Here is a 13774-nt window from a genome sequence, read left to right as displayed (position 1 = left end):
CATTGCAGAGCTGTGTGCAAGGCTTCACAATGGAAGGGACTCTCTTAGCTGAATGAATAATATCCCATTTGCCAGGCACTCTGCATGCATCATGTCATTGAATTCTCCAGACAGCTCTACCGTGCTGCTGTTACCACCATTTTACAGTTGAGGAAACAGGTTCAGGTACCATTTTCCACTGCAAATCTGAAGGTGTTACTTCCCTTGCTCACAGCCTTGGCTTTCACTTCTTACTGGAGCCTTTCCAGTTATCACATGATCTGCTTTGGTTAACTCTCTAGCCTCATCTCTTCCACACTCCCCTGCTCAAGTCCCACCCATACTTATCTAGTGCCTTGAACCAGACTTCAATCTCCCCGCTGTTGCAAATGCTGTCTCCTACCCATGGATCATTCTTTCTTCTCACTTTCACCTACCCATTCTTCTGCACTCACCAAAATCGTCAATGACCTAATTGCTAGCTGAATGGAGTGCAGGTAACAAAACGCACAAATCCCCAAATTTTCCACTATATGTTCAACTTGGGTTGGTGGGGCGTTCTCAGGGACTCAGACTGACAGAAACTTTCTCTCAACACAGGTTTCCACAGTATCAGAGCCGGGAGAAGCAGAACCGGGAGAGTCTCACCCAGCAATTAACTGTCTCAGCCCAGAACTGATCCCCTTCCCTCCGGCTGACAACTCATTGGCCAGGCTGGGTTATGGGCTCCCTCCGAAGGTTCCTCAGGCCTCCTGATCTAGCACTCTTTTAGCTCTTAACACACTGCATGGTAATCATCTGCCGACTCATCTGTCTCCCCAGCTAGGCTTTAAGCTCTGTGAGGGTGGGCCTGTGTTGGTCTTATTCACTGCTTTGTCTCCAGCACCAGACACGGCACATTGAAGGGAAAAGAAGGTGAAATGAGAAGTTGGAGTCACTGGGAAGACATGCCACAGAGATATCTAAGACCACCAAAATCCACCCAGCTAGCAATTAGATCCGGAGAAGGCAATGCAACCCACTCCAGTACTCTTGCCTGGAAAATCCCATGGACGGGGGAGCCTGATGGGCTGCAGTTCGTGGGGTCGCAGAGTCAAACATGACTGAGCGACTTCCGTTTCACTTTTCACTTTCATGCATTGGAGAAGGAAATGGCAATCCATTCCAATGTTCTTGCCTGGAGAATCCCAGGGACGGGGGAGCCTGGTGGGCTGCCGTCTATGGGGTCGCACAGAGTCGGACACGACTGATGTGACTTAGCAGCAGCAGCAATTAGATCATTGACGATATTGGTGAAGGCAGTCTTCAAGTTGCCCAGAAGAAAATATTAAATCCTATACGTAAAAAAGCTGAGCCCTGTGGCTGGCACACAGTAAATAATAAATAGCAACTATTACTACTACTGTAAAAATTAAAGTAACAAGGAAAAGGCCGTAACCTCTGAGGCTACATGTAAAAGAGAGATTTCCCATGATCTTCCCCTTCGAGCTGGACTTCCTAATGCGGGCTCTGAGCTTGGATCAGATTCCTCCTGCAGAAACTGCTGCAGAGTGGTAATGGGAGTGGCGTGGAGTGGTGTATCAATCAAGCTAGGTTAGGTGATGGGAAGAAACAAAGCCCGCAAATCCCCAAATTTCCCACTGTATGTACAACTTGGGTTGGTGGGGCGTTCTCAGGGGCTCAGACTGACAGAAGCTTTATTTCAACACAGGCATCCACAGCATCAGAGCCAGGAGCAGCAGAACTGAGAGAGTCTCACCCAGCAGTTAACTGTCTCAGCCCAGAACTGATCCCCTTCCCTCTGGCTGACAACTCGTTGGCCAGAATGGCATCATCCAACCAGGAGGACCTAGGAAGTGCAATACAGCCCTGTGCCCAGGAGAGGGAGAATCATCTGATGGGTTGTTTTGTTTTGTTTTTTAACTGATACAAGAGCCAAGACACTTCTTTTAAAGTGTTTGGAGGTACTGCAGCTCCAAGGAACTCAATGAACTTGACATAATACAGGGTTCTTTTCTATAAAGTGGGCATTGCTGGATCTCTTTCATGAAAGTGTAGCTGAAACAGTCCTGAAAATGTCTACTTACTTTCGCAAGTGTGAGACAGATGGTATGTTTTCATCCAAACAAGTGCTCACAGGAGATGGGGGCTGGGCCTGTGCACTGGTCAGAGCAATATATAGATCCCACTTCATTCTTCAGTGGCAGCCAAGGACTGGACCGAGCTGGACTGAACTCTCATCAACTTGAGCTGGGCTTTGACCACCTACATGTGTGTTTTTTCTGACCTAGAGAATAACCCAGATTTGGAGAACAAACTGAGGTCTCTGGTTACTGGTCCTGGAAGTTGTGGGTAGGGGCTGGGATTTTCTTGGAGGAACCAGACATTTCACTGTCAATCATTGACAAATCCCAGCACAGAAAGTGAGGCAGTGGGCTCTCATAGAGAGGGTAGAGGGCAGACAGCTGCCACAGGGGGGCTGTCTGAGGCAGCTGAAGCTGAATTGAAGATCTGCCTCTAGGCTTTTCTGAGTAGTAATTTCCAGCTTTCTTGTCAAAAGGGCTTCCCTGGTGACTCAGATGGTAAAGAGTCTGCCTGCAATGCAGGAGACCCAGGTTCAGTCCCTGGGTTGGGAAGATCTCTTGGAGAACAAAGTGGCAACCCACTCCGGTATTCTTGCCTGGGAAATTCCATGGACAAAGGAGCCTCACGGGCTACAGTCCAAGGGGTCGCAGAGTTGGACATGACTAAGCAACTAATACTTCTTGTCAAAGGTCCTTGGGAACAGTTAACAGAAGGACTTGTGACACGATTTAGGACACAGAAGTCACAGGGTAAGCAGCCTTGCTCCATCCCCCATGTCTGAGGCTTGGTTTTGGCACTAGCAGAGGCTGGGACACGCGTGTCCACGCACCATTCAGGGTGCACGAGCACAGTCCACAGCCTTAGCACAGAGGAGGCAGCAGAGCGCTTGACCCAACTCTGTGCCTGTGAGCTCAGCTCAGAAGTGTGTCCGGAAGAGCTGCTGCAGGCCAGGGCTCCTGGTTCTCCCTCCCAGAGCTAGGGAGTGTATACTAGAACTTTTCAGTTTTTCCACCCTTGGGTCACTGGTTCACCATCTGATCTACTCGTCATGGTATCTAGGGCTGGTTGTGGGGAAACTGAGGCAGTAACCAGGTTCTTATCTGAAGGTAGCCACCGGATGAGGGCTCTCAGCTCTCCAGCTGTGCACACAGCCTCACTCTATCATTACCCAGAACTACCTGCTTCTACGGCAGAGTAGCTTCCTGCCTCTTCCAGACCCTGCACGCTACTACCTCTACTCCTACTCCTTCCCCAGGCTGGCCCAGTGTCCACCAAGAAGCTGGTTTGGATTCCATACAGTCTACTCAGGGCTTTTCCTCATCTGATGTTCTGAATCTCAGTTATGGGACGGTGAGCATCCCTGAAGTCTGGGGCACCCCTGAGAACAGGAGCTGTTATCTCTGCCATAGCGCTTTACCCTCCCAACCTCTCAGAGCCCTGCGCCTGGCTCTGTCCACCTGGGGATCAGCTAGGTATCATGATCCATCAGACTGAATGGTGTTGGTAAGACGTAGGGGTAGATGGAGGCAGATGCAGTGTGTACAAACAGGGGGCTGTTTACTGGTTGCTGTGAGAAGCCTATATACAAAGAAGGCACAAGGAGGGGGAGGGAGCTCCCCTGCTACAGTACCATGAAAGGGGGGAGGGGCTGAGGAGGGGACCTGCCAACAGCCCGGGGTCAGGAGAGGTTTTTCTGGAAATAGCTCAACTTCTAGAATGGGCCACAGGTGAGAAGGCAAAGCTAAACTGGCTCCAAAAGCCAAAGAGAGCCAAGAGCTCCACTTCTAGGTCTCCAACCCACGGTCAGTGAGGGCAGAGTGGGGTCTGGCCGACGGGGCATGATGGGGCTTCCTTCCTGTTGTACATTCAGGTGTCGCTCCCTCTGTGATCGCGTGGAGATCCCTCCAGGCCTTCAAGGTCAGGATGGTGATGTGGGTGAGAAGTGGTATCTGCTCTGTATCCGTCCATCATCTCCTTGGCCCAGGACCGGTCCCCACTCTGTTGAGAATTCCATTATGCTCCCAGAGCGGTCCCAGCACAGCATGTCCTGGCTGCCTAGCAGCATGTCCATCTCTGTTTCCTCAGGCTGCATTTCCTACTAGTGCGCGGAATGGCCATGGCTGAGTTCAGAGGTTTTCCCAGCAATTCGTGAAAGAAAGCCCCCCTGGGGACCTTTTTTCTAGTTCATTCCGCTCTTGGTCTGAGCATGCCAGGTCCTATGAACACCTCCTTGAGCGACCTCAGGCAGGCTCCCCACTCTCTGCCATGGGTGCTGAGAGTTGCACTGGGGGTCTGTGGGCTGCTCCTTGTAGGTAGTTTTCATCTCGAGGTCAGGGTCAATCCAGTGCCTATGGCTCATGATGGGTCCAGTGTGAATACAGGAAAGGTCCCCGCATTGGGGGCCTCTTCCTCCTGGCTCTGGCAGAAGGCCTCTGGCTTGGTTTTGGCACTTAGAGGCTGGGACACGCATGGCCGTGCACTATTCGGGTGCGCAAGCACAGTCCACAGCAGTTGGACCCCCACGCGCTCATGTGTGTCCAGGGCACAGGGCTGCAGTGCTCAGCAATGCACGGGCCACGGCCCCAGCCTTCCTTCAGGGAGGAGGCCATGGCCACATAGCACGTGCGTGCACTTGAAAGGTGTGTGTGCCCGAGCCTGCTGGTGCCAGCCAAAGGCAGCGTCCCCTGTGGTCTGGCGGGGCATAACTTATGATAAATAGTAGAAGGGGACACTGGGGGAGCAGGGTGTGATCAGGGAGGATGTCAGTAGTACTGGCCCCGAGTCTGCCAGCTGGTCACCCAGTGCTTCTTGGTGGGCAGGGTGCTCCCTGGAGGTGGGTAGCGCTCCTCCTCCCGGATCCTCACCGCGTGGTACTTGGGCATGATCCGGTAATAGTGGGTCCGCTTAAAGAAGTCACACTGGAGGAGGAGGAGAAGAGGGAGGCCCTCAGAAGCCAGCATTTACACCAGCGGGAAGATATGCCCAGTCCCTTCCTTCCTCACCAAGAGGTCCTCAGAGCCAGGACCCCTACCCAAACACAATGCCATCTCCCTGCCCTGAGACAAAGAGGACAAGGTTCCCCACCCCAGACCCCAGAGGAAGGAGGAGCTGAGGAAGGCAGAGAGGAGAGGGAGAGGCAGATGGAGTCAGAGGGGCAGTCGCCTAGACTGCAGATGGAATGGCTAGGGGGGGTGGGGATCTACAGTGACCACAAGGTCGGGAGGGGTCCGTTTGTCAGGCCAAGAGGGTCCCAAGAGGAAAAGTGCTGGTTCCCAGGAAGAAGGGCTCTACTAGTCCCCTCCTTCTCTGGAGGTGGGGATGGAAGTATGCAATCACTCTGAAGTCTGTCTTGTGGCCTACAAACATGGGGCCTAGCCTTGACCCTTTCCAATCCCCAGAAAGCATAAGGGGCACAGGGAGGGTTTACGGCTCCCTCTTGAGGTCCCAAGTCCCTGAAGGACTCAGTGGGGAGGCTGGTGAGAGCAGACACCCCAGGCTCTCCCAGGATGTGGAGGGGAGACTGACAGAGTGATCTAGTCTTTGGAGGTGGTGCTGGGGACAGAGTGAAGTGCAGAGAGGGCCCATAAAGGAAGAGGAACAGAAAGGAGAGAGTCAGAGGCCCCAGCCAGCTGGGGGCTTGGGGAAAGGGGCCCGGAGGCCGCGTTACCCAGCTGGGCCGGGGTGGGGGCTGCCCCCCTCAGTAGTCTTCCGTCAGCCTCTCCGTCTCTGACGGCTGGCTCTTCATCTCCGCCTTCTGCCTCTTAGCTTCATACAGGGCGCGAGTGCGGGCTCGCTTGAAGAAGCCGCACTGCGGAGGGGAGGAGGTGGGGAGGGGCCATCAGGGGGAGCTGGGGTGTTCTTGCCAGCAGCACTCATGAACTGGGGCTTAGGGCTGGGGAGCCTGGATGCCTGGTTCCCAGCCCCAGCTTGGTGATGTGGCAGGAGCCGGAGCTCCTGGTTCCCCTTTCCGGCTTGCAAGTCCCCCCATTAACCCAGGACTGGGAGCTGGAGAGAGAGTGGGGAGGACTTGGGTGATGGGTGGGGTGAGATGGAAGTGAGGAATGAGATGAAGGGAGAGTTGGTGAGGGTCTGCTGGCAGGCGGTCCCAGAGTGGGAGTCCCAGTGGCGGGCTGGGTGTTCTAACCTTCCACAGCAAGAGGATGATCAGCCCCAGCAGCAGCAGCCCGGCACTCACAGCCACAAGCACCAGCCACAGCTCAATCTCAGCTGGCAGCTCTTCCACCAAGTCAGAGTCAATGTCCACGGAAAACTGGAAGGGGTGAGAAGGGGCTCAGCCATGTGTCCACCCCCTTAGGCCCTGAGCTCATCCTTCCTGTTTCAGCTGGACCCAGAACCCTGCTGTTTGATTTACTGCCTGTAGGGGGCACACAGGGACTGGAAAAGCCCCTGCCAGCCCATTGACAGGAGCAGATTCCTCTATCCTCCCCTTTCTCCTAGAGGCAGACACCAAGATCTCAGAGTCTGGTTTGTGAGCCACACATCCAGGCTTGGGTACCAGCTCCATCCTTCACAAGCTGTGGGACCTTGGACAAGTAATTTCACCTCTCTGAATCTCCATTTCATGCTCTCTGTTAAGAGGATTGTAATGCCTACCTAATAGTATAGTAGAGTGGCCAAAAGTATGGGTTCTGGAGCCAGACTACCTCAGTTCAAGTCCTAACTATGTTATTCACTAGCTGTGTGACCTTGGGCAAGTCACTTAACCTTTCTGTTCATCTGTGAAATAGGGTATATGCTAATAATATCTGTATCATAGGTTGCTGCAAGGGTTCGTTTCCAAGGCAAACCATTCAATATCACAGTAATCCAAGTCTATGCCCCAACCAATAACACTGAAGAAGCTGAAGTTGAACAGTTCTATGAAGACGTACAAGACCTTTTAGAGCTAACAACCAAAAAAGATGTCCTTTTCATTACAGGGGACTGGAATGCAAAAGTAGGAAGTCAAGAAACACCTGGGGTAACAGGCGAATTTGGCCTTGGAATACAGAATGAAGTAGGGCAAAGACGAATAGAGTTTTGCCAAGAAAATGCACTGGTCATAACAAACACCCTCTTCCAACAACACAAGAGAAGACTCTACACTTGGACATCACCAGATGGTCAACACCGAAATCAGACTGATTATATTCTTTGCAGCCAAAGATGGAGAAGCTCTATACATTCAACAAAAACAAGACCAGGAGCTGACTGTGGCTCAGATCATGAACTCCTTATTGACAAATTCAGACTTGAATTGAAGAAAGTAGGGAAAACCACTAGACCATTCAGGCATGACCTAAATCAAATCCCCTATGATTATACAGTGGAAGTGAGAAATAGATTTAAGGGCCTAGATCTGATAGATAGAGTGCCTGATGAACTACGGAATGAGGTTCGTGACACTGTACAGGAGACAGGGATCAAGACCATCCCCATGGAAAAGAAATGCAAAAAAGCAAAATGGCTGTCTGGGGAGGCCTTACAAATAGCTGTGAAAAGAAGACAAGCGAAAAGCAAAGGAGAAAAGGAAAGATACAAGCATCTGAATGCAGAGTTCCAAAGAATAGCAAGAAGAGATAAGAAAGCCTTCCTCAGCGATCAATGCAAAGAAATAGAGGAAAACAACACAATGGGAAAGACTAGAGATCTCTTCAAGAAAATTAGAGATACCAAGGGAACATTTCATGCAAAGATGGGCTCGATAAAGGACAGAAATGGTATGGACCTAACAGAAGCAGAAGATATTAAGAAGAGGTGGCAAGAATACACAGAACTGTACAAAAAAGATCTTCACGACCCAGATAATCACGATAGTGTGATCACTGACCTAGAGCCAGTCATCCTGGAATGTGAAGTCAAGTGGGCCTTAGAAAGCATCACTACGAACAAAGCTAGTGGAGGTGATGGAATTCCAGTTAAGCTATTTCAAGTCCTGAAAGATGATGCTGTGAAAGTGCTGCACTCAATATGCCAGCAAATCTGGAAAACTCAGCAGTGGCCACAGGACTGGAAAAGGTCCGTTTTCATTCCAATCCCAAAGAAAGGCAATGCCAAAGAATGCTCAAACTACTGCACAATTGCACTCATCTCACATGCAAGTAAAGTAATGCTCAAAATTCTCCAAGCCAGGCTTCAGCAATATGTGAACCGTGAACTTCCTGATGTTCAAGCTGGTTTTAGAAAAGGCAGAGGAACCAGAGATCAAATTACCAACATCCGCTGGATCATGGAAAAAGCAATAGAGTTCCAGAAAAACATCTATTTCTGCTTTATTGACTATGCCAAAGCCTTTGACTGTGTGGATCACAACAAACTGTGGAAAATTCTGAAAGAGATGGGAATACCAGACCACCTGACCTGCCTCTTGAGAAATCTGTATGCAGGTCAGGAAGCAACAGTTAGAACTGGACATGGAACAACAGACTGGTTCCAAATAGGAAAAAGAGTACGTCAAGGCTGTATATTGTCACCCTGCTTATTTAACTTCTATGCAGACTACATCATGAGAAACGCTGGACTGGAAGAAACACAAGCTGGAATCAAGATTGCCGGGAGAAATATCAATAACCTCAGATATGCAGATGACACCACCCTTATGGCAGAAAGTGAAGAGGAACTAAAAAACCTCTTGATGAAAGTGAAAGAGGAGAGTGAAAAAGTTGGCTTAAAGCTCAACATTCAGAAAACAAAGATCATGGCTTCCGGTCCCATCACTATGGGAAATAGATGGGGAAACAGTGGAAACAGTGTCAGACTTTATTTTTTTGGGCTCCAAAATCACTGCAGATGGTGACTGCAGCCATGAAATTAAAAGACGCTTACTCCTTGGAAGGAAAGTTATGACCAACCTAGATAGCATATTCAAAAGCAGAGACATTACTTTGCCAACAAAGGTCCATCTAGTCAAGGCTATGGTTTTTCCTGTGGTCATGTATGGATGTGAGAGTTGGACTGTGAAGAAGGCTGAGCCCCGAAGAATTGATGCTTTTGAACTGTGGTGTTGGAGAAGACTTTTCAGAGTCCCTTGGACTGCAAGGAGATCCAAGCAGTCCATTCTGAAGGAGATCAGCCCTGGGATTTCTTTGGAAGGAATGATGCTAAAGCTGAAACTCCAGTACTTTGGCCACCTCACGCGAAGTGTTGACTCACTGGAAAAGACTGATGCTGGGAGGGATTGGGGGCAGGAGGAAAAGGGGATGACAGAGGATGAGATGGCTGGATGGCATCACCGACTCGATGGACATGAGTCTGAGTGAACTCCGGGAGTTGGTGATGGACAGGGAGGCCTGGTGTGCTGCGATTCATGGGGTTGCAAAGAGTTGGACATGACTGAGTGACTGAACTGAACTGAACTGAATCTCTTCTGACGACTGCACATCATTGTAGGAAATGTGCCAGAATTTATTGAACCAATCTCATACTGAAAGACATTTAGATTGTTTCCAATTTTCTGCCATTATAAATAATGCTTTAAAATATCCCCATATATTTATGCTTGCAAATTTGTCCTATTAGCTCCTTGATACATTATCATACACAAGATAAAAGGAAATATACAATTAAAAATTGAATAGATATTGACAAATTCATCTTTAAAAAGAATCCATCAATTTATATTCCAATCAATTGCATTTCCTTCTACCTTATCAGAACAAGACAGCATTCTTCTTTTTAATATTTTCTCATATGATATGAAAACAATCTTACTGCTGTTATATTTCACCATACATACAATGCCTATGTATGCCACCCTTTCTCTTTACATATTAAAAATATGTCTATCAATATTTTGTTATATATGCTATAAACTTTTAAAAAAGCAATAAGTCTTTGGCCCTCTTAGTTTCTTTACCATCTCTTTTGCTGTATACAGATTTAAAATTTCAGAGTTGAATTTTTCAAAATTTTTTTGTGATTTCTGGGTTTAATAAAATAACTCCCTCTCCCCATAATTAAAGATTATTATTAAATTATTTCCTGAATTTTCTTCTGGTATATTAGGTTTTATTTCCTACATTTAAATATATTTAATCTAACTCAAATGTGTTTTTGTTTATGGTGTGAGGCAGGGGTTTGTCTTTACTTTCCAAATATGTTCTCCCAATACTACTTAATCATCTATAGTTTTCTCCTTATTAAAATGCTATCTGTACAATATTAGTAAATTCTATTCTGTTCCATTGATCTTTCTGGCCCTTCCTCTGCTACCTTAACTTATTTTAGGAAATGTATGATAATGTATTTAATCAACCCATCATTCACCTCCTATACATATCCTTTCTAACCTTTTCATAACAAATTATAGCCATTTTGTGGTATTTATTTCCATATATATCTTAGAATCAAGTTTGGGAACTTCTTTCCAGGTTTTCACAGAAATGCAACATCTTTACATGCAGATCAAATGAGCCCAAGTAGAGGTTCTCAACCCTGGCTGCACAGTAGAATCTTTGGGGGTACTTTTAAACATACCAATACTGGGGTCCCACCTCCACAGACTCAGATTTTATCACTTAGGGGTGTAGTCCAGACACTAGCAGTCCTCCAGGGGATTCCAATGTGCTAAGACTGAAACCAAATAGCTAAAGTATGTGGAAGTGCTCTGAAAAGATGCCCTGCACTCCCATGCCCTGGCCAGGTTCTGCTGTCTCCTTAACGTGCTCACTCACCCGGACTGTCTTATTCTCCATGTTGATGGTGGGGACGCCGGTTCGGAGGAACAGGGTGGCCCAGCTGGCTACCCTGACTCGGTCAAAGTCTCTGTAATCCTGGAAGGGGGAACGATGAGTCAAAAGCAGCAGATGAAGTCCCTCTGAACCTCCTTCCTGACCAGCCCCCGGGACACTCTCCCTCCACAGAGCATCTTTAAGCAGCACTCCCAAGGACCTGACACCGGGCCTCTCCTCTACACACAAATGCACATCATTCATTCATCTCTGTGTCAGGTCCTGTGCCAGATGCTGGGGACAGCAGAGACAGTGAAGGCCACAGTCTAGGTCTGGCCTGCAGGCTAAATCTGGCCCAAGAGCTGCTTTTGTAAATAAAGTATTTCTGGCACACAGACTCGCCCATTCACCAGTGTATTGTCTGCAGTAGCTTCATGGTACAATGCAGAATTGAGTACCTACAACAGAAAGCTCGTGGCTCACAGAGCTGAAAAGAGATGTTTAACCTAGTCATTCACAGAAAATGTTTGGTCTAGGTTGGCTGGCACTGCAACCCAGAGCAGAGTGTGTTAAGTGGCATGTGTGGCTTCAGAGAAAGTTCTGTGAGTGTCTAGAGGGGAGAGATCAAATTGTCAGCTAAAAAAATCAGAAAAGATCTTGCTGGTGGTCTCTGAGGGAGACTGTGAAGGCTGAACAGGAGTTTACATGCAGAGGTAACAGATGGGAGCTGGCATCCAGGGGAAAGGAGCAGCATGGGCTAACGCAGAGGTGAGAAAGTAATGGATACACAACAGAATAAAGGACACGGGAGATGTTATTTTATGGAGACAAAATGATGTCATGTCCACACATGGATGCACAGACTAACTCTGACAGGGCACACAGTAACAGGTGCATAACCCAGCATGCATCCATCTCCATGCAGTCACCGACAACACTCAGGTACACACGTGTAGTCTGGCCTCACCCTCTCCCTGTTGCTCTCCCAGCCCGGGGTGGGTGGCAGTTGAGACCGGCACTGACCTCGATGAAGGTGCTGTTCCACACTCGTGCCTGGATGGTCACGTTGGTGATGACAGGGGCATCAGGAATGGGGCACTCCAGCCACACACAGTGGGTGTGGTCACTGCCACAGCTCTGAGATAGGCAGGGAACACAGACCCAGACAGTCTGGGTCTCTAGATTCTCCAGACTTTGCTCCAGGCTTTGTCCCAACTATGGTTGAAACTGAAGGGGCCTGTCCTCATCCCTTCACGCAAGCACATTCCCCGCCAACCCTGCATTTATGTGTTTAAGGTACATTCTTTGGACCACACATATATATATGCCAGCGACATGGAGAACAGGAAATCTGGTCCCTGTTCATGTACACGGCGCCCAATCCTGAACACCACCTTCCCACACTGGGCTTCCTCCGGCTACTCCTCCCTCTCCACCCAGCTAGGCTTCAAGTTGCTGCACAGGCCTGCTCCCCACTCCCTTCCGACAGAGGGCGCCCTGCACCCTGTCTTCATCTTGTGTCTCCCCATCCCTAGTTCTAATGTCCAAAGCTTTGAACAGCTATATCACCCCAACAGGTTGGGGTTCCTGGGAATAGAATCAGTGTCTGTGCTTTTGGTTCACCGTATTGACTGCTCCCCAAAACAAGGCAAGGGCCACATTACCACATCAGACTGGGGTCTCCTGGAGAGTACCAGCTATCTCTCTTGCTTCGTATGTCTCGAGGTGCCCACTCACCCTATGATGGGTGGGCATACTCCCCCCAGCCCTGCCCTGGCCACTCACCAATTGGATCTCAGACTTGGCCTTTTTGGCAGCAGCCAGAGTGACAGGCGGGGGGCCTTGGCCTCCTCCTGGGTCCAGTTGTCGCCGCCTGCGCTGTGGAGATGGCGGCCCGTCCCCAGGAACCTGAAGAGGGTAGAGGCGATTTACTGGTGGAAGGAGCAGAGGTGAGGAGAGGAGGAAAGGGCAGGGAGAGGAAAATGTTGGCCTTTCTGCCCTGCAGCTAGCAAAGGAAATGGGCCACAAGTGAATGCTTACAGAGAGACTGAGGTTAAGAGGGTTGATAAGGTCTCCAGGCGGCCGGCAGTGCCAGGATCCATTGCCATGGACAGTGATCTCCGTGGGGTACAGCAGCCACTTGCCATTGCTGACTTCATAGGGCCACTCCAGCCCCAGGACCAGGGTCCCCAGGGCTGCTAGCCCTTCACCCATTGGGCCCACCTGTGAGGACAAGGGATGTCACTGCTACTTTCTCCTGGGAAACCACCTCTGTCTCACCAACCCCCAATCCTCACACCCTCTGACCCTGGACCCAGAGGTCCCTTTACCTGGAACTCGTACTTGAGAGGGCTTCCCACATCCTCCACAGTTTTCATGCCAGACTCACCCATCACTGTCCCCCCAAAGAAGCTTTGTAGCCGGTGATTCACCCTGGGGGTGAGAAAGACGCTGGAGTGATAGGGGACAGTAGGGGCCCTTGCAGGGGGTGGGTACCAAGGTTAACTACAGCTCCTCTGACATCAAGCAGACCTGAGACAAACCCCAGCTCTAGCATTTACTGCGGTACAGCCTTGAGCAAATAATTTATCCTCTCTAGCCTCAGTTTCTTCAACTGTAAAGTAAGGTTAATCTCTTAAGTGGGGTCACTGTGTCATGGGGCCATTGTGAGAAGACAATGAGATGATATATATAAAATCATTAGCACAATGGGCTCTCATGAAATGGTAGGGCCACACCAACACCTTCGCCCCAGAGTTGCTGATTCCTCCACAGCTAGCTGCTCTGCAAGGAGAACAATAACAGTAACAATCATGACAGTGATGTTGAGGATACCAGGCCAAGAAAGGTGTGTCAGAGGAGCTTGAGAGACACCTTAGGGAAGGGAGGCCCAGGCTCCTCAGCAGGCTGAGGTTCAGGGCGGTACCCACATGCTGAGTGAGGCCTGGAGTGTGTAGTCCACCAGCAGAGGCAGGGTCATAGGCCGTAGGTCATCCTGGTGACTTGACCTGAGGAAGGAATACAGAGGGTAGGGGAGGACT

General features: G+C 49.5%; 1 protein-coding gene across 4 annotated transcripts in view; it reads right to left on the bottom strand.

The window, feature by feature from the left end:
- Positions 1–3604: 3604 nt before the first annotated feature.
- The window catches only part of ITGA3 (integrin subunit alpha 3), a 32278-nt gene continuing 22108 nt past the window's right edge, over positions 3605–13774 (bottom strand). For 2 of the 4 annotated variants that reach the window (XM_086355493.1, XM_086355492.1), the window contains 9 exons: positions 13664–13741; positions 13064–13166; positions 12774–12956; positions 12519–12641; positions 11757–11870; positions 10737–10835; positions 6209–6334; positions 5732–5872; positions 3605–4982 (listed from right to left, as the gene is read on the bottom strand). In XM_086355493.1, coding sequence (XP_086211619.1) covers positions 5762–5872; positions 6209–6334; positions 10737–10835; positions 11757–11870; positions 12519–12641; positions 12774–12956; positions 13064–13166; positions 13664–13741 — 937 coding nt within the window. In that variant the 3' untranslated portion in view covers positions 3605–4982; positions 5732–5761. The remainder of the gene's footprint in view (positions 4983–5731; positions 5873–6208; positions 6335–10736; positions 10836–11756; positions 11871–12518; positions 12642–12773; positions 12957–13063; positions 13167–13663; positions 13742–13774) is intronic. The other 2 variants (XM_086355491.1, XM_086355490.1) reach the window with 1 other exon arrangement.

The sequence above is a fragment of the Bos grunniens genome, chromosome 19, assembly GCF_055505025.1.
Source record: "Bos grunniens cultivar Pamir isolate PY7600 chromosome 19, Bosgru_T2T1.0, whole genome shotgun sequence".
NCBI classification, from domain to species: Eukaryota; Metazoa; Chordata; class Mammalia; order Artiodactyla; family Bovidae; genus Bos; species Bos grunniens.
This window is presented reverse-complemented; position numbering and strand designations above follow the sequence as displayed.